At 41.9% G+C, this 27,099-nt stretch overlaps 1 protein-coding gene across 2 annotated transcripts in view; it reads right to left on the reverse strand.

Annotated features, from left to right (window-relative positions):
• Positions 1 to 3,886: 3,886 nt before the first annotated feature.
• Positions 3,887 to 27,099, reverse strand: part of ZC3H15 (zinc finger CCCH-type containing 15) — a 73,876-nt gene continuing 50,663 nt past the window's right edge. For both annotated transcript variants that reach the window (XM_068123732.2, XM_078782627.1), the window contains 5 exons: positions 24,306 to 24,485; positions 23,026 to 23,172; positions 19,078 to 19,176; positions 12,117 to 12,240; positions 3,887 to 4,360 (listed from right to left, as the gene is read on the reverse strand). In XM_068123732.2, coding sequence (XP_067979833.1) covers positions 4,182 to 4,360; positions 12,117 to 12,240; positions 19,078 to 19,176; positions 23,026 to 23,172; positions 24,306 to 24,485 — 729 coding nt within the window. In that variant the 3' untranslated portion in view covers positions 3,887 to 4,181. The remainder of the gene's footprint in view (positions 4,361 to 12,116; positions 12,241 to 19,077; positions 19,177 to 23,025; positions 23,173 to 24,305; positions 24,486 to 27,099) is intronic.

Below are 27,099 nucleotides of genomic sequence, written 5' to 3' on the forward strand. Positions count from 1 at the left end.
TGAGGGTTGGTAAAGAGCCCAGCAGGGAAAATAACGCCACACCAGCTCGGGATGGCGACAAAAGTGCCAAGTTATTTGTAGGGGGACTGAACTTCAACACAGAGGAAGAAGTTCTGACCTCTGTCTTCAACAGATATGGGCCGCTGGTGGAAGTGCGGTTGGTAAGAGACTGGGCAACGCAACAGTCAAGAGGGTTCGGCTTTGTCACGTTTGCCAGCACAAAAGACGCCAGAGAGGCAGAGAAGAATTGGAATGGCAAGGATTTGGAGGGACGGACCATAACAGTAGGGAAGGCATTTCGTAGGCGTCGAGAGGTCTACAGGAGAGGACAACTGGGCGGTAGTTTTGGTGGTGGCCGAGAAGGAGACCGCTATTCATGGGACTACAGGGACCAGTGGTCCCACCCTAATTATTAGGGAAGTTCTGAGAAGTTGAAGCACTGAAGGCGGCGGAGCCGCCGAGCCAAGATTCCTACACGAATTAACCGTGAACGCCGTTCCTAAAGGCGTCCAGGTAGTGAACTTTCATGCACGGGCTAACCGTGAACTCCACGTTCCTCAAGGCGCCCATGTAGAGAACTTTCCTGCACGGACTAACCGTGAACTCCGCGTTCCTAAAGGCATCCATGTAGTGAATACTCGGCTTGGCCTCCCGGAAAAGGTGCTATCGAGTTGCTTAACTTTGGATCTTTGATCAACCCTTAACCTTCATTCCCAAGATACGGACGGGCCAAGTCAGAGGGTCCTGAGATGGAGTTTGATTTGGCAGGGACAAGGTCGTTGTTGGTACTTAGTCCAGAGGGAGTAATCTGGAGGGGTTGGGGTGAAATTTTGGTTGCTTTATTTTTAAGTGATAACTGTGCCCGGGGGGAACGGATAATGTGGGGGGGGTTGAGTTATCTGGTTTGTTTCTCCAAATTGGCCGGCAAAGAAAGTTTTCGCTGGGTTCAAACTTTCTTTCTTGAAGGGGGGGAGTGTTACATATTTATGTGAATGTATGTGAATTACCATTCAGGTCCTTGCTTATCCGTGTGTAGTATATTAAGTTGTGGTGTAGTTGTTGTGGTTGGAGGGTCAGGAGCCCTTCGGAACCAGTGGCCGGAAACGGAAGTGGCCGGAAACGGAAGAAGAAAAGACACGAGGAGAAAAGGACGGGGATTCTTCTTCCTCGCCCCGCGACGACGAGAAGGTGGAATCGACCTTACGCTGCGCGGAAAACGCGCCGTTGCGAAACGTCTGGCGAGAGGAGTTACCTGGGCGGTAAATACCTTTTGACACGTCCAGTCACCGTGAGTTCGTGCACGAAACCAAGCGTCCGGGACAGTTTGCCCCGTCTACAAAGACGCGTACGGGTCCGCACGTTGGGCCTCGCTCGCGTCGGAAGCCGCGCTGGGTTTTGCCCCGTCTACAAAGACGCGTACGGGTCCGCACGTTGGGCCTCGCTCGCGTCGGAAGCCGCGCTGGGTTTTTGCCCATCTACAAGGACGCGTAAGGGCCGCACTTGGGGCCTCGCGCACGTTGGACGCCGCGCTGGGTTTGCCCCGTGGCTTGGCAAGGAGGTGCGCTGCAGCCGCGGCCCCAGTCCGAGACGGCACGTTTAGAGCACGTCCGCCCGGGGCTCGTTCAACCGCCCGTGTGCGGAGAGGAGAGACATTGACCACGGAGGGAGTCAGGAGTGGGGCTCACGTGAGGAATGTATAAGATTAAGATGGCCATCTTAGAGTTTGTGTAGATGAGTTCACATGGTTGTAATATTGATTGTGCATTGTTGATGGTTGTTGATTGCTCAGTGAATATATTATTGATTATTCCGGATCCTTGGTGTGGGGTTTCTTCTTGACCGGAATTCATATTGATTGCGTTACGAAAGCGTATAAACCATATATCTTTCTGGCGGGGTCCCTCCCACGGTCCGGGGGTCACCAAGACCAGGTAGTTACCGGGAGGACCACGTAACACTTGTTACAACAACAATACCAACATCCTGCCATTAAACACCAATAAGTGACACCATGCCGACAGAAGCCGAGCATTCCCGAACGATGGCTAAACTCCGCCTCCAAGGGATCATAACCGATAGGCCACGCGCCGAGTTTCGTCATTGGTCAAGCATGACCATGGGGATAATCCAATGGGGTTTGGCGATTGGCAAGTGGGACGTCAGAGCGCGAAGGTTCGGAAATGAAGAAGAAGACTCGTTCTCTCTGCTGGGTCTGGCTTGAACGAAAAGCCCAAGTTAATTTTTACCAGAGCTGAGCACCGGCCGACTTAACAAAACCTTTCCTTAACAAAAACCGGCCGACTTAACAAAACCTTTTATTTTTATTTCATTGTTGTGTGTTTGTGTCCGAGTGGAGACGTCTCACATTAGGATTTATTTTACCTCAACCTTTATTTTGCAGTGCTTGACTTTCATTAAATCATTATTGTGGCATATTTTAATTGTTGTGTCTTGTTTGCATGGTGTGGGTTTTGGAAATCAACCTGTGTCCTTCGTCCAGGTAAGCACCTCGTTCCTTCACCTGCGCACGATAGACCAACCGCCATAGTTTCGGCTACGCGCCTCGGAATTAAGGACCGTTATGGCCATTCGTCACCCAGCGGTGTTACCCGTCGGGGCTGACAGTACAATATAAATAGGGAGACAAAAATAATTACGATTGAAGTTAGGAGAAAGCAAAAAATAAAAATTAATGACAGTCATAAAAAAACAGGAAACAAGAATTCACAACAAGTTGTGGAAGCAAAAGCCAGGTAATGGTTCTGGAATGTTCTACTTCACAAACAGCATAGCAGCAGCAGTTGGTAGTCAAGCAATTCGCATAGATCATGGCGTCTCAAAGAAAAACTCAACCGGGTAGACACAAATCTGCAAAACGTAAAAAGAGCAGCAGTCACGACCAAACCTCAAACAGCATCGTCACAGACCAAATGGCTTCAAATAAAATGACATCATGAAAAGCCATGCTTCCCACGTCTTCCGATCACCGAGCTCACAGTCTACCAGGCACCGATTCCTGATTCTCCCAATCACCGAGCTCCGAGTCTCCCAGGCACCGAGTCCTGATTCTCCCAATCACCGAGCTCCTAGTCTCCCAGGCATCGAGTCCTGATTCTCCCAATCACTGAGCTCCCAGTCTCCGAGTCCTGATTCTCCCAATCACTGAGCTCCCAGTCTCCCAGGCACCGAGTCCTGATGCTCCCAGTCTCCCAGGCACTGCATCCCGAATCTCCCAATCACCGAGCTCCCAGTCTACCAGGCACCGATTCCTGATTCTCCCAATCACCGAGGCCCTAGTCTCCCAGGCACCGAGTCCTGATTCTCCCAATCACTGAGCTCCCAGTCTCCGAGTCCTGATTCTCCCAATCACTGAGCTCCCAGTCTCCCAGGCACCGAGTCCTGATGCTCCCAGTCTCCCAGGCACCGCATCCCGAGTCTCCCAATCACCGAGCTCTCAGTCTCCCAGACACCGAGTCCTCAGTCTCCCAATCACCGAGCTCCCAGTCTCCAAGTCCTGATTCTCCCAATCACCGAGCTCCCAGTCTCCAAGTCCTGATTCTCCCAATCATCGAGCTCCCAGTCCCCCATGCACCGCATCCTGAGTCTTCCAATCACTGCGCCAGGAGTATCCTCTCCAATCTATTTCAGCTTCTGTGTCAAATCAACCTTGCTGAGCACCAATCTCCCAGGATTAGTTGCAATATGTTCAGCAATTCCAATGCCACAAATCTCAGCAGGATGATGGAAGATCGACTGTATCAATATAGTTTAGGAAGCGACATGTGGCACAACTTAGATGAGTATAATTCTGTTTTATATTTTAATAAATACCATTTTCTTAATCAGAAACAAAGCCTTCTCCCATGAAGAGAAGCATTTCCATAAATGAGGTCAAAATGTATACTTTATTATTTCAATTTACAACCCACATCTCCTTGCATTCTCTTTTTGACATCATGATTTCCAAAAATGTCATGGCAAACCAATGTATCTGGTAGCTGGAAGGCCTAGAAAAATTAATTGCCATGTAAACATGGCTACCACTTTGCCATCTCTGACGATAATCGTGAAACCGATGACGAATGCTTTCAAAGATCGGTGCTCCAAACCATGGGGGAGTTCATCAATTGGTGGCCTAGATTTTCAGTCCCAGCTTCATAAGCACCAGCTTCGGTCAGCAGTTAGTCCTCCACATCTAGTTCCTCAAGTTCCTCTTCAAGTCCATCCAAGTCTTCCTCCATGAAAAGGTTTTCATCCACAGGTACACCATCAATCTGTGCATTTGTTGCAGACTTTCTTTGAATTTCTCTGGAAGCTCCCAGGCCACCACATGCTTCCGCAAATTTTCCATTCTCCAGGTCTGTGCAAAAACAATGAAACATGGTTATGTGGTGAGCACCAATTTCTGAACCGTTGAAGTCAATGGTGATCAACAGGCTTCTTGTGAGGAGCCTTCACATGTCGTAGTGGTGGTTCTGTATTTTACATCCTGCAAGCAAACGTGGAATACAAGTCGAATTGGCGAATTTCCCCATTTTTCTTTCCTTCACCCATAGACAAGTCGATTTGGAGTAGATCAACTAGGGTAGTTAGCAAAACTATTGTTCGGAACGATCGAAGTGAAATTCCTCCGTTACACTGTCGCAAGGCATCCCTGCCGACGGTACTTACAGGTACCATACCACCTTATGCAACTACTTTGTGGGACTACTTTTTGGATAAATAAAGAATGTAAATAGTTTTTTTGTTGTTGTTGTCACACTACTTTTTGTATGTTTGTTATCACATAGATTGGAGTACAGTATTTCAAATAAGCTACATTTCCAGCTGAAACGGTATTTCCTTTGCGCAGCCATATTTCCGCCATTTTCCTCAGCAAATTTAACAATTCCCAACCTAAAAGCTGCCGTTATGACTTGCATAACTTTATGGGAGGCATTTTAAGATGACGGAGTGATGATGGATACTATGTTATGAGGAATAAAAGGAATGGACCAACCGTGATTGGCGAGTGCGTGGTCCTTATCGATTGGATAATTACCTCCGCCACCAAAGGTGGATGGACGTCATGTTTTCACCCCTGTCTGTTTGTTACTTGCCGGAAAAGATTCCTGCAAGTATGTTGATCGGTTGGTTTGTCTGTCTGTCTCTCTGTCTGTTTGTTTGTCTGTCTTTTTGCAGCACGACTACACCGTTGCACGTAGAATCGCCAAACTTTGCACACGTATTTGTCTTGCCCTGGAATAGACTGTGCCCAATTGATGACGTCATCGGTCACGTGCTTCGGCCGCCATCTTGGAAAAACCATAAAATTTTGCACCTCTATATCTCCGAAAGTGCTGAACAGAAAAAATTGAGACATGACTCATTGTAAAGAACGCTCCATGGGGAATAAAATATGTTAATGATGACGTCATCGGTCACGTGGTTCGGCCGCCATCTTGGAAAAACGGAAAAACTTTGCACCACTATATCTCCGAAAGTGCTGAACAGAAAAAATTGAGACATGGCTCAATGTAAAGAACTTTCCATGGGAAATAAAATATGTTAATGATGATGTCATCGGTCACGTGGTTTGGCCGCCATCTTGGAAAAACGGCAAAACTTTGCACCTCTAGATCTCTGAAAGTGCTGAATAGAAAAAATTAAGACATGGTTCATTGTAAAGAACTCTCCATGGGGAATAAAATATGTTAATGATGACGTCATCAGGCACATGGTTCGGCCACCATCTTGGAAAAACCGAAAAACTTAGCACCTCTATATCTCCGAAAGTGCTGAATAGAAAAAATTGAGACGTGGCTCATTGTAAAGAACTCTCCATGGGTACAATATGTTAATGATGACGTCATCGGTCACGTGGTTCCGCCGCCACATTTGTCCTAAATGGCCGATCAAAAAGTACATTCCGGCAAGTCCTCGGTCTCTGACCGATTTTTCATTTGTCTGTTTGTTTGTCTGTGAACAAGATATCTCAAAAAGTTGTGGACAGATTCGGACGAAATTTGGCAGAGAAGTAGCATATGTGACAAGGAGGAAATGATTAGATTTTGATGAAGATCCGGATTCGGATCCGGCTACTAGAATTTTTAAAGTGATTCTTCACCATTGAGTGATAGGGCCAAAAACGTTATATAACACGATATTTAAAAAAAGTTGTGGACGGATTTGGACAAAACCTGGGGGACAAGAACAAGCCGGTAAGATTTGAAGCAGGTCCGAATCCATATCCGGCCTATCAGTGGGATACAAAACATAAACAGTTCAGCTTGGCGAAGGTATGCACTCTACAGAGTGCTGATCTAGTTCATATGCGTCAGCCAGTGGATTAACGTTTAATTGATCACAAAATCGGCAAACGCTTAAGGCAAAGATTGCTGCAGTGTGTTTTAAATTAAGAACTAGAACGCCACTCAGTAGAGCGCATACTCCCAGCCGTGGGTCAAGTTGGAATAATACGTTTTGTTTAACATCCCCTCTCCCCAAAACAATAAATAAAAAAGAAAGTAGGCCCTAACTGTCAGAGAATTAATTTTGATATATCTCAGAATTAGAGGAGAAAAACATCATTTAAGAATAAGAAGAAAAGCTTTAATGCAGTAAAACAGAAAAAAAAATCCCCAAGAAAATTCCCCAAAAAAATTCCTGGATCTGGAATAATATCCTGAGCTTCACCAAAAACGAATCAATTCTTCCTTTTCCCAAGGGCAATCATCCCACCAACTTTCATCCAAATCCGTTCAGAACTTTTCCAAATATCTTGTTCACAAACACACGAACATACGAACACACACACACACGGACGGACACGATTGAATGCATTACTCCCTGGCGGGAGTAATAAACCTGGAAATTGCAGAGCCAGAATTATTTATTTGGTCTGGGAAGCCCATGCGAGGTTTCTTCTTCTTCAGCCTCTCAACCCTGGGTGAACATGCGATCTTAAAAAAAAAAAAGTCAGAATTTTGCCAAATCTGTTTTATTCGTTTGTTAATATACCTCAGCCATTGACAAATCTGGAATTATAATTTTATTTGAGGTTCAAATTAACCCGGGAGATTGTGTCAAACGATGCCTGCAAGTCTGTACATGTGATAAATAATTAATTAATCGTCCACAGTCGAAGACCCTTCTTCTTCACGCAATAACAACTTCTAGCTTCCAGACCGTACATCCAATCATCTTCAAATTTTGCACACTTGTTACTCTTCATGACTTCGACTACAGACGAAGTTTCACGTCGATCAATGAAGTGGTTCAAGAGATATAAATGTTTTTATTATTTGCGTTTCATTAACGATATCTGCCAAACCACATGACCTATTGCAAATTCCAAAAGGACATTTTACTAGACTGATATGCTGAACAGATCTGTGAAGTTTCCCTTCGATTGGATCACAAATGAGGGAGGAGCTAGGTTTTAAAGGTTTGTGCTTAAAAACGTCACAACTCTGAAACCATGTGATGCATGATGTCATGCTCGTTGACTTTTTTGTTCGTCATGGGTATGCGATTTTGCCTGCAAAGTTTGGCCTCGATCTGTTCAGGCGTTTTTGAGAAAATTGGATTTTAGTGTCTTTCACTCAAAACAATATGGCGGCCGAACCACGTGACCTGTGACGTCATAATTACCATTAAAATATTCTACAGACCGAATCCCTCCTATCGTGAAAATCTGCTCACAATCGGTCCAATTATTGCAGAGAAAATGTTTTTTTTAAAGGAAAACAAAAAAAATTCCCCAAAGAAATTCCCCAAAAAAATTCCTGGATCCGGAATAATATCCTGAGCTTCACCAAAAACTAATCAATTCTTCCTTATCCCAAGGGCAATCATCCCACCAACCTTCATCCAAATCCGTTCAGAACTTTTCCAGATATCTTGTTCACGGACACACGAACACACGCACACACACACACACACACACACATGAATGCATTACTCCCTGGCGGGAGTAACAAGAAAGAGCAATCAGAGATTGCAGACCATCGACAGGATGTGCTTTCAGGGGGTTTAAGGCTATTGTGTTAAAAACAAATATGGCGGCCAAACCACGTGACTGATGACGTCATCATTTTTTTCTCCACCAAATCTATTCCTAGATGATGCTCAATAAATTTCATCTTGATCGCATTAAGTGTTGCACTTTTCGAATTATGACGTCATAATGGAGGCACCTATGACATCATTAACATATTTTATTCCCCATGGAGAGTTCTTTACAATGAGCCATGTCTCAATTTTTTCTATGTGGTGCTTTCCGAGATAGAGGTGCAAAGTTTTTCGGTTTTTCCAAGATGGCGCCCATACCACGTGACCTATGACGTCATAGTTATCGTTAAAAATGTATACAGGTGGAGTGGCACCTGTGGTGAAAATTTCCTGTCAATCGGACCAATGGTTACCAACAAAATCATATTTATTCTGTGCGGACAAATAAACAAACGAACCCAAATGCAATACCCTCCCCTCTCCTCCTGCGAGGGTAAAATTTAACAATTTTAATTTACAATAATTTACAATTAGTAATTTTACAATTTATTTCAGAAAATATGACACTTTGCATTTATTTATTTATTTATTCAATTCAATGTCTGAAATCGTACGTAAGTCTGTTCCGAGTACAACTCGAGGCCTGAACCTCTGGGGGGGGTGGTTGTTTTACATAGATCAATAGAACAACAACAGAACAACAGAAATAGAACAACAGTTTAATAGTTTTGAATTTTAACGTTAGTTTTACATAGATTAATGTTTTTATTAAACATTAAAAAACTATTTTACATAGTTGTAACACTTTTCCATTACAGAACAAAGTTGCAAGGACGGTCATACAAATCAATGTTAAAATGATCACACTTTCTTCACTTGAAACAGAACAAAGTCAGAGCCAACATGATGCTAAACTACAGGTTCGTGTTCAAAATATAACATTCACTTTTCTTTTCATCACACACTTTTCTTACTCATTTTCATTCCTCACTTTTACATTCTCTCTTTTATTCCTCTTTTCTCTCATTTCCTCAGATCGTCCAATTGAATGAATGAATGAATGATCGTTTTGAGGCCATTTTTCCCCGCTAAAGCGGGGGTTAGCCTTGCGGGCACATGGTTCCATTTTTGAGGCAGTTTTTATGGCCGGATGCCCTTACTGATGCCAACCTTTAGTCACCTCTTACGATGAGCAGGGATACGGTGTACCTATTCTAAACCGGGGTACACACTGGGATCATTCATCCCAGCAATCTGGTACTCAAGTTGCCGACCTCGGAAGGATGACAGGCTGAGTCAACCCCCCTGGCGTTAATTCAGTGATCGACTGGGATTCGAACTCAGGATCCTAGGATCCCAAGCCGGCACCCCAACCACTAAGCCAACACCAGGCTATGTGTACAGATACTTGCCAAATTGCAAATTCTCACCTTGACTACAACAACTGAGACAGGAGTAGTAACCCACCCAGTGTATTCATCACCCTGAGACTACTTCAGCGTAGTCTCAGGTGGGGCATCACCCTGAGACTACCCCCCCCCCCCCCCCAGTGGGGCAAATGTAATCAGGTTAAGTTTAATGCTTCTAAAACTAAATTTCTTCCCACCTCTCTCTAAAACTCCTCTCAAATCTCCAATCTCATTTGAAAGCTCCACAATTGCACCGTGTGATACAATAAACCTACTAGGTATTACCCTAACATCAAATTTAGCCTGAAATCCACACATTACACAAATAGCTAAATCTGCCTCGAAGAAACTCGGAGTCCTGTTCAGATGTCGAAGATTCTTCTTCTCTCAACAGTTGCTTCAACTATATAAAGTATTGATTCGTCCTTGTAAAGAGTGCTGCTCTCACATCTGGGGAGGTTCTAGCTCCACATACTTCCTGGGCAGAATTGAATCCAAAGTAATCCGATTTATCAGCTCTCCCGATCTGACGTAAAAACTCAACGTGCTCGAATTACGCCGCAATGTTGGCTCTTTCGCTTTTCTACAGATATTACTTATTATTAGATTCTGCTCCCAAGAACTTGCTGCTTGTGTCCCTCGCCATTAGTGAGACCACGGATTACTCGACAAGCCGCTACATCTCATGATTATTGTGTGGCCATTGGCAACTCAAGGGTGGTCCGTTATGATGTTTGTTTCTTCCCCTCCACTGCCAAACTACAGAACTCTTTACCTTCCCATGTCTTTCCAAACACTTTCCAAACACCTTCCACTTTTCAAAAAGCAGATTTTTTTCTTCCTCAAAAACTCAGACTATTTTCTCTTTCTTCACTTTTCTATCAATGCAGCTCTTTTATGTAAGGCCTGGCCTCGATGAGGACTATAAGGTCCGTGACTGGAGCCTTAAACATTTAAAAAAGGGGATTTTTTTTTTTAGTAAATAGAATTTTGTGTGCTCCTTTGTATCCATCACACTTTGGAAAAGCAAGCAATGCAAATTCCTTTCTAAAACTGAATTTGGAAAATCATACACATGTGCACACCCTTGGAGTGCCCTTTGTATGCATACAAATCTTCTAGCCGTCATCGTCAGACTTGGAGCTTATGGCACTGACAAACACACATACATACACAGACCCGTTTCAGAGCACAGCTTCTTCTTCTTCTTCCTCGCCCTATTTTGTAATGAACCCACGATTGCAAAAGGAAAACGTAAGTGTGGTCATCGGTCGACGACTCCATAGTGCATAGGAAATTGGCAAAATTACCTGATAGATGGGCAGTTTGGGGCTCGCGCAGAGGCGATTGTAAAATGAATCGCTTGACGTTTCGCTCAGCCAATTCTGCCAGGCAGATTCACCAAAGTGGTGTGTTTTTAAACGCCGATTCGCCCCAAATTAAACCGGCAGATGTGGGAATATTTTCGACCGTTAACCGTCGGCAGTATGACGGTCTTTGAAGACATTCCCTCTCCGGGGTGGACTGTTCTATAAAATAGAGAATCAAATTTTCTTCCCGGTGTTGGCTGCAGTACAATCCCACGGAGATGAAGGGGGCTGTAGCTCTGCGAAACTTATGCCAAATAGGCAGATCCTACGCAACTTTGCACATGTTTAAATAATAATATGCAAAGTGATGTCCATCAACATTTCAGCAGTAGAAAAATAATTGCACAAAGTTATTTTTTGGGGATAGTTGCAGACAGATTACACTGGGGGAGTATAGTACCTCTGAGCTATTCTCATCAAGTGAGTAAATTGTGGACAAATTACAATGATAGTCGATCAAAAAAATTAAGCATCTATGACTTTGTTTTGCAACACTAAAACTATCACCTACGTGTATACAAATATCTAAAGTGCTGAGAATAAAGCTCAGAGGTAACTTATTAACTCTTTGAGGGGTCTCACCTGGAATTGATACCAACGCAAATAAACTATAACCCTGGTGACTCACAAGCAGAAAATGCAACAGAGTGTGCCGGCATTTTAGACTGCAGGTTTCATTTACTAGTATTTGGGACTGATGGACATGAAAGATCCTATGGTGCCCTTCACAAAGAGTAGGCCATTGTGTACAAATACTTGAAGAACCACCTTTAGAGGCCATTTTTCCCCGCAGGGTGGGGGTTGGCCTTTTTCGGGGACTGTGGTCCTCTTTTTGAAGCAATGTTTTACAGCCGGATGCTCTTCCTGCCACCAACCCTGTTAGTCGCCTCTTGCGACACACAGGGAATTACCAGTGAACTGGTACTCAATTTGCCGACCTCGGAAGGATGACAGGCTGAGTCAACCCCCCCTGGCGTTGATTCAGTGATCGACCGGGATTTGAACCTAGGATCCAAGGATCCAAAGCTGGCACCATAACCGCGAAGCCAACACCAGGCTATGTGTACAGATACTTGCCAAATTGCAAATTCTCACCTTGACTACTACAACTGAGACAGGAGTAGTAACCCACCCAGTGTATTCATCACCCTGAGACTACTTCAGCGGAACCAACATCCGAGATAACGATCACCCAAATCGACAAATATTTTAGAAATACAAACTCCAATTCAGACTAAATGCTTTAACAACACCAACACCAACAACAACACCAACAACAACAACAACAACAACAATAACAACAAAATGAAGAGGCAGGCACAAAGTAAAATTATTTCATTCCAACCTGATGAAGAAGGGGTGCAAGGGAGGCCGGCACGCTGATTTCCAGAAGAAACCGTGATCCCCACGGAATCCACTTCCCGTTCTACAAAATGGCTCGAATCAACCTCGCTTGAATCAGAGTTTGTCTGCAAGGAACAAAATTGCATTATTTTCATAAATAATATACATAGTCATGTAGTGGCCAAAAATATTGGCACCCTTGCACTTTTTTCAAATAACTCACAATTTTTTCTAAAAAGAAGTTGAAATTGACAAAAGTATTTGATCTCTACAATTCTCTATTTCACTGTTAATATTGTCAAGTCCGTGGCCGATGAACACCAACCTTGGACGAACAGCCGGACAGCCTTTAATTCCGAGGCAAACTCCGAATAATGGTGGTACAATGGCGGTACTTTTTCTCCATGCTCATTGCGGTACACACAGCGACACAAAACAGCAGAATGACTCCTTTTCTCTATTCAAACTGGTTGAATGAGTGATTTTTATATCGCAGGCACCGGCAACTCACCATAGGTGAGTTTATTTTCAAAGTAAAGGGTATTTCACCTGCTTGAAATCTACGACAACATTTGTTGTTGTTGTTGTTGTCTTGAAATCTAATTATTTCTAACAACTTCCAAAATATGCCAATAATATTTTCCGGGGCCATTTCAGGATTTCTGTGTGGAATAAGCTAAGATCGTCATTTTTTCAGCTTTTTGTTTTGTTCCACTGCAAACTAAATAAATACAAATGTGGATAACAAAATATATTTTTAATTTCAACAGTTTTCTGGAAGAAATGGTGCATTATTTGAAAAAAGTGCAAGGGTGCCAATATTTTTGGCCACGACAGCACATACAGTATATATCAGAGTTCGCTTGTTTGCTTGATGCAAGCTCTGTGCTCTAATCACAAAAATGGGGCGGTGCAAGAGTAAATTTCTGGCAAACATGCATGTGCAGTCCAAGCTGCACTCTTTCCTCTCCTCAGCAAGACAGGGTGGAGCAAATTTTGGAAAACCAAGCATGAGCAGCCCAAACTCCACCCATTTTTCACATGTTGTTGTGTTGCAGCCTGAATTTAAAATGGATTAAAACGAGATTTTTTTTTGTCACTGATATACACAAAATACCCCGGAATTCAAAGCGGAATAAAATAAAATAAAAAATTTCAAAATAATTAAAAATGAAATACAGAATTATTTAATTTACACAAGTATTCAACCCCCTTAGTCAATACTTCATAAAATCACCTTTGGCAGCAATTACAGCTTCCAGTCTCATTGGGTATGTTTGTATCAGCTTTGCATATTGGCAATTCCATAAATTCGGACATACATTTCAGACACTTTACATTTCATTACATTTCAGACAGCGAGCTGCTGCTGTAAAATTGAATGTGACACATCAGTTTTTATTCCATTAATATTAACATTAATATCCAGAAGGACAACCATCACTGCAACACTCCAACGATCTGGGCTTTATGGCAGAGTGGCCAGACGGAAGCCTCTCCTCAGTGAAAGACACATGAAAGCCCACAGAATCTTGTTTCTCCCAGTCTGAGAGTCCTTTAGGTGCTTTTTTGCAAACTCCAAGCGGGCTTGTTCTGGTTGTCCTTCTCGAAGTTTCTCCCATCTCCACACAGGATCTCTGGAGCTCAGCCAGAGTGACCATCGGGTTCTTGGTCACCTCTATTACCAAGGCCCTTCTCCCCCGATCGCTCAGTTTGGCCGGGCGGCCAGCTCTAGGAAGAGTCCTGGTTGTTCCAAACTTCTTCCATTTAAGAATTATGGAGGCCACTGTGCTCTTGGGAACCTTCAATGCAGCAGAATTTTTTTTGGGGCTTCCCCAGATCTGTGCCTCGACACAATCCTGTCTCTGAGCTCTGCAGGCATTTCCTTCGACCTCAAGGCTTGGTTTTTGCTCTGATATGCATTGTCAGCTGTGAGACCTTATATAGACAGGTGTGTGCCTTTCCAAATCATGTCCAATCAATTGAATTTACCACAGGTGTACTCCAATCAAGGTGTAGAAACATCACAAAGATGATCAAGTGAAATGGGAGGCACCTGAGCTAAATTTCAAGTGTCATAGAAAAGGGTATGAATACTTATGTAAATGTGATATTTCAGTTTTTTATTTTTAATACATTTGCAAAACTTTCTAAAATCCTGTTTTCTCTTTGTCATTATGGGGGTATTGAGTGTAGATTAATGAGGGAAAAAATGAATTTAAACGATTTCAGCATAAGGCTGCAACATAACAAAATGTGAAAAAAGTGAAGGGGTCTGAATACTTTCTGAATGTATTGTACATTTTTACCGAGGTACAGTACATGTACTACTTTCTCAAATTTGTAGCTACAAGTATATGGTATACACACTTTTACAATAAAACAGAATGTGTCTGACATATGTCAGACATATAACCTTAATGTTACTAGATCCAGACCATAAATATTATCATGTGTCATGGAAGTGACACATTTAGCAGCTGGACAGTCTCTTCCTTCTCAGGAGCCTTGATCACAACATCAAGAGGGAATATGCTCTGCTTGTTTCAAACACAGAACAATGCCGATATGCGGGAGCGTCGAGAGCCATCCCAGGCACCGAGGCAAACAACCTCGGGTCCCCACCCCCACCCTTTCTCTCTTTTATAACTTTTAAAGGAATTTTCTTTCATGAAAAACAAAAAACTTTTTAAAAACAAATGGTCACTTTTATTTAGCCGTATGATCGAAAATAAAGGAGATAGTGGGACGATTGGACCAATCGAGTCAATTCGCACCCTCGACTGTTGAACACTATTTCTCCATAAGATTGGAAAATAAATACGTGAGAAGATGGTTAATATCCTTTTTGTACAAAGATTATACAAACCCATTTCTTTGTAACACACATTTCTAGTTAATAACAATTTTCTATAAATTTTGAAACTAACATTAACAGCGGTAAATGTTGTTTCGTTTCGGCAAGAAAGGTAAATCAGCTTGTGGGTTTAAATTTAACGATGAGGAAATGAGGATGAGCCGATGAAGGGTTTCACTGAACTGTTTAAAAATAATTACAGAAGAAGCTCAGGCACCTCAACAGACCCCAGGCCCCAAGGCAGTGACCCTCCCTGACCACCCCTTTCTGCCACTGAATTGAAAATATATAGAACGCTCATACTCCGTGAAAAGTGTAGCCGCCGTGTTGCCATCTTGGTTAGTACGACTCGACCGACTCGCTTCGCGGATCTCGTTTGTTTTGAACGTGTCCCAGATTTTAAAAGCCAGACAACTGTTAAAATGCCATTTTGTGCGGCAATAAACTGCTCCAATCGGTTACGGAAGGGTTGTGGAAAGACGTTTCACAGAAAGGATAAAGGAAAGTGTTGTAGTAACTGATACGTTTCCTATTGAAAAACGATCGCACAAAAGGTGAAAAAACGCAATCGCTTTTCGCTCTGAATTACGTGCAAACGCGTGACGGAAATCACCATCGCCCAGCATCGAGTGCCAACCAAGATGGCGCCCGGTAGCTCCATCTCCACCTGTGTGGTGTGAATGGCAATGGTCATTCTATATATTTTCAGTTCAGTGCTCTCGACGCCCCTGCCGATATGCAAGAACATGTAATCTCCAATTTCCTCAGCGTCATTCTTTTGAAATGAGGATCTGTATTAATTAAACTTAAAACTTATTTTGGGGTTCTAATTCCTATTATTAGGAATATAGATACAATTAAGATGATGCAGAAAAGTGGTGTTATGAATATAAGTGTTCAAGGCACACTGATGTGGCAGAAACCATTGAGTTACAAATGCCGTGTCGGACGTACAGGAAGGTATTGTGTTGGACGTACAAAAAAAAGTGAACGTCAGACCACACAATTTTTTTCTTAATGAATGAATTATAATCCTGTCTATGTAGAGGGTCTAAAACTTGTTGTGCATTGAGATTCTCGCATTTATTGGGTATTTTGTCTTTTCACAAGATCAAAAAATTACGTTTTTTTGTGTCGGACGTATATGATCGAAGTGGTCATAAAATTAATTGGCAATAAATCAAAATAGAAAAAGTGACATATTTGCTGATGTGTGATCATGGATACCTTTACTTATACTGCTTCCATCTACAATGATTGCTGACATCATTCAACTTGTTTTCTTTGTTGAAAATAAAGAAATTCATCGTAATTATTTAGCTAAGATTAAATACTTAGATTTGTAAGGATCTTGTGACCTTGAACGTGGTCCAGTATATTCAAAACCTAAATATTTTGACAGTCCATATCATTACCTTTAAAATGAGGTCTTACTTTGACCAATTTGATTATTTTGAAATTTTGACCCACTGGTTTACCTATTTACCAAATTGCCCATGTCTTGATTTGGGGAGTTTCTCCCATTCTTCCTTGCAGATTTGCTCAAGCTCTGCCAAGTTGGAAGGGGAGTGTCAGTGAACAACAATCTCCAAGTGTTTCCACAGATTCTCAATGGGATTCAAGTCTGGGCTTTGGCTGGACCACTCACGACCTTTCACGTTCATGTTCATGTTCATGTTGTGAAGCCATTCCATGGTTGCTTTGGCTGTATGCTTGGGGTAATTGTCCTGTTTGAACGTAAATCTTCGCCGCAGTCTCAGGTCTTTTGCACTCTGAAGTAGATTTTCCTCAAGGATTTGCCTGTATTTGGCTCCATTAATTGTTCCTTCTATCCTCACAAGTCTCCCAGTCCCTGCCACTGAAAAGCATCCCCATAGCATGGTGCTGCGTCCACCATGCTTCACAGTAGGGATGGTGTTAGATGGGTAATGAGCTGTGCTCGGTTTCCACCAGACATAGCGCTTTACATTCAGGCCAAAGAGCTCAATTTTCGTCTCATCAGATCACAGCATCTTTTGCCTCATGCTCTCAGAGTCTTTATCATGCCTTTTTGCAAACTCTAGGTGTGCTATCATGTGACCTTTTCTCAGGAGTCGCTTCCGTTTGGCCACTATACCACAAAGCCTAGATTTGTGAAGTGCTGCAGAGTCTGTTGGCCTTCCGGAAGGTTCTCCCATCTCAGCCAAGGAACTCTGTAGTTCAGTCAGAGTGGTCATTGGGTTATTGGTCACCTTCCTGACCAAGGGCCTTCGTTTCTTTTTTCTTTTTAGCTCTTACACAAGCCTCGATCTTGTTTACAAAAAAAGAAAGGAAAAAAAAGGGCCTTCTTGCCTGGATGGCCAGTGCTGGGAAGAGTCTGGGTCGTTCAATATTCTTTCCATTTACTATTAATGGAGCTCACTGTGCTCTTGGGAACTTACAACACTCCAGAAATTGTTTTATACCCTTCCCCAGATCTTTACCTCCTCACAATTCTATCTCAGAGTTCTCCGGACAGTTGCTTGGACTTCCTGTTAGAGTTTCTGCTCTGACATGCAGTCAACTGTGGGACCTTATATAGAAAGGTGTGTTTCTTTCTCAATCATGTCCAATCCATTGTATTGGCTACAGGTGGACTCCAATCAAGTTGTGGAGAAATCTCAAGGATGATCAAAGGAAATTGGATGCACCTGAGCTCAATTTGGAGTGTTATAGCAAAGGTGATGAACTTATTGACTACTTATTGACAATTTATTGATTACTTATTGACTCAAGACATTTCAGCTTTTCATTTTTAATTATTTTGTTAAAAATTCTTTTTTAAAAATTCCACTTTGACATTATTGGGTATTATGTGTGGATCAGTGACAGAAATCTCAATTTAATCCATTTTAAATTCAGCCTATAAGGGGTGTGAATACTTTCTGAAGGCCTATAGAATGTACATGCAGAGGTTTACTGACCAAGGTTCACTATTTTTTTAGTACCAGTATTATAGATGCATACCCTTACAATCTAACACGCGTCATTATAAGGGGGGGGGGGGGGGTTGGGCCACTTATTCAACCAATATATTCTAGTTTTGTATTTTTAATTAATTTTCTGAAATTTGTAGAATTTGTTTTTCACTTGGAAGTTGTGGGTTACGATGTTGTGGGTTACAAAATTGTCGCAAACAAACGGGTACGTTCACGTATAGAAACATCGATCGTGGGTCCGTGGTGAATCTGCATATGGCGATCCGCGAAGTTCACGTTTAGAAAGTAGAAACCATCATGGCATGTCGTCATTTACTTGAACTCGATATCTCTTTTTTCATTCCAAACATAACTCCAATCACAAATGAATCACAAAATAAACTTTTAACAACATTGTTAATGTTTCCTTCATTGTAAAAACTACCAAGTCAACAGTTAAAAGGATTTTGAGCCAATAGGTGTTATGGCCTCGGCAAGATCGATGGAGACAGCGATCTGTTAGCGTATACACCGACCAAATAGCTATGTGGAATTCTCTCATGTAGAGATTAAACTCACGTCGTTTGAACTTTGGCCGAGGTCATTATTTACTTTTAATGATGTTTATATACGAATCAAAAAGAAGATAATTGGTTTTGGGTTGTCCTTTCCGCATATCTCATGGGATTGTGAGTTGGAGAGATGACCGTGATGGCAGGGAGGGGGTTGGCATTCTCTCAAGCAGGGATTCAAGCCATGTCCTTATAAAAGGTCTTTGTCCGAGGTCACCGAGTCCGATCGGTGCAGCCGTTTGTGCGGCACCCGGGAAAATAACGTTATGCGGGAGTCCAAACCTGAAAATGCTGGAGGCCAAAGCTGAAATTGGAAAAACAATACACACTATTTTACTCCAGGAGATCCCAGGATTACCCACCCAAAATATCGTTGCGATCGGTTCAGCCATTTTTGCGGTACCTTCGAATGGACGGACAGACGGACGGACGGATATTTGGTGAATTATAGTAAGATGAGGTAGGAATAAGTTGCCTGTGCATTTCCACAATTAATCCCAATCTAAAATCTAAAAAATATTGTTGCAAAAATAAAACAAAGCTTAATATATTGTTAAAAAATTAAAAAGCAAACATCATTTGTGTTCTAGATTTTACCGAATCATCTGTTTCTCTCTCATATTGGGTTTCAGCAGCTTCATCATCATCTGCAGATACAAGATCAGGATGAAATTCAAAGATTTCCCTTCCACTGATCTGCAAAAAAAAAATAAAGCACACAAATTGATCAATTGTTTTTTTACACTTGAACATTTGAAACAGAACATCAAGTGTTTTCAGCAGAACTAAGTGAAATAAAAGTTCACAAAGTGAACAAACAAGCACAAAATTGTGACCCAAGATCATGAAAAGAGTGAAGGTGACAATCGTTTCCTAAATCGGAGAAAGCAAACTTTAAAACGATACATAACACAATAAGAGTAAGGGCTGTTCGTGAATTGGGGGCAGGTAGATGAGGAATGTCTCTGCACGCTCACCTTAGCAATGGGTATTTGAAATACAGGTATCCCCATGAAATATGTCACATTTACAGACGCTACCCTCCCCAAGGTTTGCTTAAGTTAAACAGAAAGCTTAAGTCAAGGTAAGAAAAACAATTGTCGATGGCTCAATGACCTGTGAGTGCGGATTTAATTTGGCTATGTTTCCTGCACGTTCTCAATCAAAATGCTTTTGATGAACATTTCTTATTGGTTGGTATTTTTTTTTTTTTGTATACAGGATCGAGGCTCGTGAAAGAGCTAACATTTATCACACAAAAAAAAAAAAATCAAACAGACACACAAAACATATAAGGGTAGAGGTAGACAAGATGGGGAGAGAAGGGGAAGCACACAAACACAACATTTGAGAGCAGGGACATCGGGAGATCTGTGGGAGGGCTTGGGGGGAGGAGGTGTGGGAAGGCGGGGGAGGGGTGGGAGAAGTATAAACACAAGGACACCAAGCACTTCCAGGAAAGAAGTTGGTATTTCAAAAAAGTGAATCTGGGGTGAAATTAGTGGGGGAAGAAAAGATCAAGGTTTTGGATGGGGGAAGATAAGAGATGGTGGTGAACAGCTGTTTCAAAGACCTGGAGGGAGGAGTGGGATTGAAGAGAGTGAGGGAGTTTGTTTGTTCCAGAGGCGGGAGAAAAGAGGAATGAAGGAGTGAAGGTGAGCAGAGAGTCTTGATTTTGGCAGTTTAACCATAAGAGGGTTTCAGGCAGATCTTGTGCGACCTGCAGGAATATTTTGGGGACAGAGCCCATAGAGAGCTGGAGGAGCAAGGCCGGAGAGGAGTCGTTAGAAGACAGAAAGCCCACCAACCTGCCTGCGGTGAGTAAGTGAAAGGCTCTCGGAGTTAGCTTCATCGCGGGAGATTCCAATGATTCTGAACGCTTTGGTTTCAACAGCGTGAAGCCGAGCTAGGTGTGAGGCAGGAGCACCAGCCCAGAGGGGAGAGCAGTACTCCATTGAGCTGCGGATGAAAGCCTTGTATGTGGTGAGGAGCTCAGGTGTGCCAAGGAAGGACTTCGCACGACGGAGGATGCCCAGTCAGCGACTGGCTTTGGAGGCCAGATTTGAAATGTGGTTTTCCCAGGAAAGATCATGGCAGATAGTGAGACCCAAAAGCTTGAGTGACAGAACTTCTTGGAGAGGATTATTCAGAAAGTGGATGGGAGGGTTTTCCAGTCGGTCTTTTCGGAGAGACAGAAGAGGGTTCAGATTCATTATAGCAAAGAAAATCGAGGGTTCAGATTTATGTCGACTGAAATAATCTCTCTTAATTTGCTGAATATAGTGTATAATATTTATATTTAATAATTACCAAAACATGAACAATATAAAATTTCACTCCATTTCCTCTGAAAGATTATTATATTTACCTTGATCACCAGAGGTGGATGGATGTTATGTTTTCACCCCTGTTTGTCTCTCTGTCTGTGAGTAGAATATCTCAAAATATTATGGACGGATTTGGACGACACGTGGTGTATATGTTGGTTGTGTGACAGACAGGGAAAATTGATTGGATTTTGGGGAATATCCGGACAGGGATTCAGATACGAGGTATTAAAAAAAAAAATTTAAGTGAATCTTTACCATTAAAAGATAGCGCCAAAAATGATATACAGCATGGTATTTCAAAAAGTTATGGACGGATTCATACAAAATTAGGTGTATGAGTTGTGTAGTTGACAAGAACAATCACATCAAATTTTGGTTCAGGTCCGGATGCCGATCTGGCCTATCAGTAGGATACAAAACGTAAACTGTTCAGCTTGGTGGAGGTATGCATTCTACTGAATGCCGGTCCTGCGACATGTCGCACGTTTACAAGAGCTTTGTGTTGCTGCTGTTGCTGTGTTGTTCGGGTTCTTGTTGGGTGTCGATTTTTGAAAGGTGCACACATTGGTCAGACAGCTGCCACCCACCATCGTGCCAAGCCAAAATGACATGGCCACCATCTTTTTTCCTGGTGGGTCCAGCACATTAGGTCAATAGTGACCTCTGCTGATTATACACTGCCTGGCTTTGTTGTGCAAAATTCGCATTGGTTTTGTTTGTGTCGAGTGCTAGAGTATTAGTAAAGTTGAATAAATCCTGTACACACCTCCCAGAAAAAAAGTGTTACATAATTTTTGAACAGCACCATATGCACGTTTCCCAATTGGCCTGTTACCTGATTTTTAAAGCCAGTTCCGTCGCGCTAAATGACAAAGTCCCATACCTCGAATGACCACGTACAAGTTTTTTTTTAATGAACAAAAGGTTTATTACCACAGAGAGAGAGTGAGAGGGCGGAAGCTTGCTGATTAACTACACCTCAGACATTCTTGAGGCCCGAGCTTAGATCTACTGAAATCTATATGCCCCGCAGAGGAAAATACCATAACCCTTATTGCCGCTCCTGGTTGGAGTGCGTGCACCAATTGCCTGAAACCAGACCCAGCTGTCCGTCAGACCAAACCGTGAAGACCCTCGGCGATGAATTGCATAATACCTTCAACAGCAAGGATGAGGAAGTTGAGTGGAGAGAGGAGGCAAAAATACACATTTTGTGTCACAGGTTGTGACCACAATGTGGTCACTCTTGTTATGATCTTTAAATTTGCAGGAAAAAAACCATTCTGAAAGGTCCATCATCACCTTCTTCTTTGCTGCTATTATTGGCAAACCAAGTTGTGTGAAGAGTATCTGTGGGATCAGCATTTTCATCAACAAGAGGGAGATCAGGAATATTCTCAGTGTTCCTTCTATATCACTACTTTCACTGGCAGATGGAGATGGTTCCACAAAGTAATTGCTGATCAACACATGACGTCAGTCATCCACGGAAATGAATTTGAGGTTACAACTCCTGAGCTGATTCAAGCATGGGTGCCACTATTGGCCAGTGCAAAAGTATCCTTCTTGCATCTGCTCAATAACACACCATCAACACCGATGGGATTGTTCTTGTCAATAACACACCACCGATTGCATTCCACCGAGACGGCCTTCACAGGGGAAATTTACAACAACAAAAAAAAATCGTGATAAAAACACCTAACCTTTTTGCGGGGACATAAGCAATAGAAAACACGATGACGGTCCGGAAGACGGACAATAATGGAGAATCCGCAATAGCTTTTTTTTTCCAGAAAGGTCGACATAAAGCGTTTACCAGTAAGGTGATTGGTTTACAGTCATCGAGCAGTAACTATTGGGTTAACCCGCTCCATGAATATTTATGAAACTGCCTTAACAAGATTCGAGATGTAAAACATGAAATACGACAACTGCAAAAAACAAATTCCCAAAGTGGAATATGGTCACCGAATCAGGAAAACATTTTGCAATTATCGACCACAAGTCACTCAAACAAGGTAATATTAATGAAGTCGAGGTATCACAGCAATCAAGCTTGCACAGACAAATAGTGGAGTACAGGAAAAACAGGAAGATGCTAATTTCTGCCCGCAAGTCGATTTTTTTTACTTATACATGTGACTTCACTCATTTCATGGTGTCACGTCACAAAGAAACCTTTACAAAACATAATAATAAAATAAAAACGTACTCCCAGTGTCTTTCCAGCTTTGAAGTCTGCTTTCCTCTTCTCAAGGGCAGTGAGTGCTTTTTCTTTCTTTTCCTCTCTCTTTTTATTTTTCCATTGTATGAAAACTTCCAAAGTTAGTTTGTTGACATTTGCCCCAATAGCTGCTCTCTGATAAAAAAAAGAAAAAGAGGCACCATCCAGTCAGTACTTTCATTCACATGTTTCAGTACCATTTGTTTAATAATTCATCGTAACAATAGTCACCACTTAAAATGCTTTGTTTTTCATAGTCTCCCAAAAACAACGATATTTTGTCACCATTATTACAACAACAATGTGGTGACATTTTTACAGTGAGGCAGGATGAACCTCGTCCTCAGTCTTGTCGATTCACACAAGATGGCTGCACACGGCAGCAGCACAGAGCACAACCTCAAGAGAAGGTGTCGTGTGCGTGCGTGCAAAGCGACAGTGGCAGAGTGGTGCAAACATGTGAAATGTAAACAAATGCAATTGTGGTTTGCTGTCAATAAAACTGCAAATAATAATGGTAAATTTTAATATATCAAAAATGTGGACGTTCTGACATGGCGCCGATGTGAAAGAGTAGATTTTAAAATCACAAATATCATAACAACGATGCTCAACGAATGTTAGGTCATGGCATGATTTTACAATCCTTTGACATGTGAACAACACCGATGCCTCGATGGAAGAGAACCTGGTTTGCTCGTACACGGCAGGTGAAATTTCATATCAAGAAGGATCGAAAAGAAGGGGCGAGTTTGCTGTTGTATCATAAGATGGACAAGGAAAGCAGATGTAGTGAAAGGTCACTTTGACCATCCAATCCACACATACCCTTTGAAAACTCTTTCCTTCAGATTTACATTGACCTCACTATTGACCAAGCACAAAACAAGATGCAGCAGCAATCGGCCAATTGGAACACGCCTGGCACATCTGAGCAAAGCAACAAATCAAGGGCCACTAAAGCAGGTAGAAGATGATAATTTGACAACAATTTCTTATCCTTTCTCCATCGATCCAATGCAATATCCAAATGATTTACAGAGCATTAGTCATGCCAAAGGAGTTTCCACACAGAGAATCGGTAGTTTTCCTCAATTGATGCCTTTCGGAGTGGTTTGTGCAGGAATTTGTTCAGGGAGTGAGCACGGCCTACTCTTACGAAACGCAATGAAATCCAACCTCCATCAGTAAATCATTCAACAAATCTATATCTAAATATTTATCCCTGTCCCTTGCAAATTTATCAGTAAAGTTAATTCAACACTCACTTCCCTTTCTATGAGATCTTCAAGAGAGATTTCTTCCTCCTTCTCTTCCTTTTTAGCATCCTTCTTCAACACAAAGCCTGGTGGTAGCGCATGACGATAAATGCAGTTCTCTCCATTTGGACAGTTCCAAAACCATCCATACTTTTCTTTCTCCAAGGCATCCAAGAAATGCTTGCATATCTGCAGAATTAAGAAAAGACAAGATACATGAACACAAGAACTATTACTTCAGATTTCAACACCAGTTTTCAAAAGGAGGTACTCTCTATACAGTCCAATCAATTAAACTAATCCTCGATGAAAATTCATTTCAACCAAGTTCATGTATTATATTATTCCTATTTTTTGTACACCGCTCCTTTCCTATGCCATCTCCAGGTGCTGCATGACGTCATTGTCGGGTTGAGGATGGTCAGAGAGTAGAGAGTAGAGAGCCAGGTCTAGGTGGAGCTAAAGCTTTTAGTTGAGGATGGGTAGAGAGTAGAGATCCAGGACTAGGTGGAGCTAAAGCTTTTAGTTGAGGATGGGCAGAGAGTAGAGATCCAGGACTAGGTGGAGCTAAAGCTTTTAGTTGAGGATGGGCGGAGAGTAGAGATCCAGGACTAGGTGGAGCTAAAGCTTTTAGTTGAGGATGGGCGGAGAGTAGAGAGCCAGGACTAGGTGTAGCTAAAGCTTTTAGTTGGGGATGGACAGAGAGTAGAGAGTAGAGAGCCAGGACTAGGTGGAGCTAAAGCTTTTAGTTGAGGATGGGCAGAGAGTAGAGAGCCAGGACTAGGTGTAGCTAAAGCTTTTAGTTGAGAATGGGCAGAGTCGAGATCCAGGACTAGGTGTAGCTAAAGAGCTTTTAGTTGAGAATGGGCAGAGAGTGGAGATCCAGGACTAGGTGGAGCTAAAGCTTTATCCCTATTGGGCAGACAGCAGTCGCATCTCTTTGTCTCTCTTTCTCTTTGCTGATATGGAAGTGATGAGACTCAGGTCTGATAAATGGAACATACGCTTCAATCCTGGAAAATGTTAATCTCACCTATCACTCCAGAATGGGCTGGCAGGATGATCTCATCTCGAGGTAATTTGACAATGAAACGTAACTGATGACACAAGGCCTTACGTGTCCGAAGGTGTAAACTGAAAACTAGAATAGACAATTTGAAGTGAAATTGTGGCAAATGCATGGAAATCAAAGGGATGGTGTACTTTTTTGGTTAAAATGCTTACATTAATGATTTTGGTTAAAATGTAAAAAAAAAATAGTTGGCTCACCTATGCACCTTGTGTGCACATGCTTCTCCATTTATTTGCTAATATCAATTAACAATTAGTAATGAGAGATAAAACAAGTTCAGATACATTCAAAGTACACCGCCCCCATGCCAAATAAATAAATAACATATCCTCCAGCGCGCGACATTGCCGGGGCGCCCTCAGCGCCCGTCGATACCACCGTGATGCAGCACAGAGACGGAATTGGGAGGGAGAGGTGTACAATAATTGAATGATTAATCAATTGGCTAATAGCACACCTAAACCACCAGTGCTTCATCTGAATCTGCAACTTTTTGAAAATTAATTGATCAAAAAATAAACAATTAATCGATTAGTTGTTGAATCAATAAAAAAAAATCCTTTACAGCCAAATCACTTGGTTATTGTCATGTCCAAATATCAGTTTCCTAGCTCAAAAAAAGACCGTTTTTGCCAAAGTACTTGCTCACTATTGTGCCGAAATTTCAGCTTCCTCGCTCAAAGGATGGCTGAGATATCGCCCGGACAAACAAGAAAACAAACAAGTCCAGATACATTCAAAGTACACTGCCCCTTTGCCAAATAAATAAATATCCTCCAGCGAGGCATTGCCAGGGTGCCCTTGGCATCTGGCAATACTGCCGTGCAGTTCATCGAGACTGTATTGGGTGGGAGAGGTGTACAATAATTGATTGATTAATTGCATAATTAAAATCAATAAACTATTACCATTAAATATTTTCTTAATCTTTTTTTTTGGGGGGGGGTTTTCAAGATCGAGGCTCGTGAAAGAGCTAACATTAATCACAAAAGAAAAAAACGGCAACATAAAACATAATAAGGGGAGCGGTAGACAAGATGGGGATAGAGGGGGAAGCACACAAGCACAACATATGCCTAATAGCACGCCTAAACTACCAATCTATTCAAAGCTATAACTTTTTGAAAATTAATTAAGTCATTAATCGGAAAAATTAAATAATTAATTGATTAATTAATAAATAATTAATCGGTTAAATGATTAATCAATACATCAAAAATATCCTTCATGGCCACATCACTTGGTCACTGTCATGTCCAAATATTAGCTTCCTTGCTCAAAAGGTGCCCGAGATATTGCCCAGATGAGAAAGAAAAGAAATAAATGATTAATAATGAAAATAAACAAATAATAATCATGAAATAATTAAACAAATAATCAATTGGCTAATATAATACCTGCAGTGCATTCAGAAAGTATTCAGACCCCGTCACTTTTTTCACATTTTGTTATGTTGCAGCATTATGCTGAAATCGTTTAAATTCATTTTTTCCCTCATCAATCTACACTCAATACCCTATAATGACAAAGAGAAAACAGGATTTTAGAAAGTTTTGCAAATTTATTTTTAAAAAACAAACTGAAATATCACATTGCCGTAAGTATTCAGACCCTTTGCTATGACACTTGAAATTTAGCTCAGGTGCCTCCCATTCTCTTGATCATCTTTGAGATGTTTCTTCACCTTGATTGGAGTCCACCTGTGGTAAATTCAATTGATTGGACATGATT

This window comes from Myxine glutinosa, chromosome 7, assembly GCF_964187855.1.
Source record: "Myxine glutinosa chromosome 7, kmMyxGlut1.1, whole genome shotgun sequence".
Taxonomy (NCBI): domain Eukaryota; kingdom Metazoa; phylum Chordata; class Myxini; order Myxiniformes; family Myxinidae; genus Myxine; species Myxine glutinosa.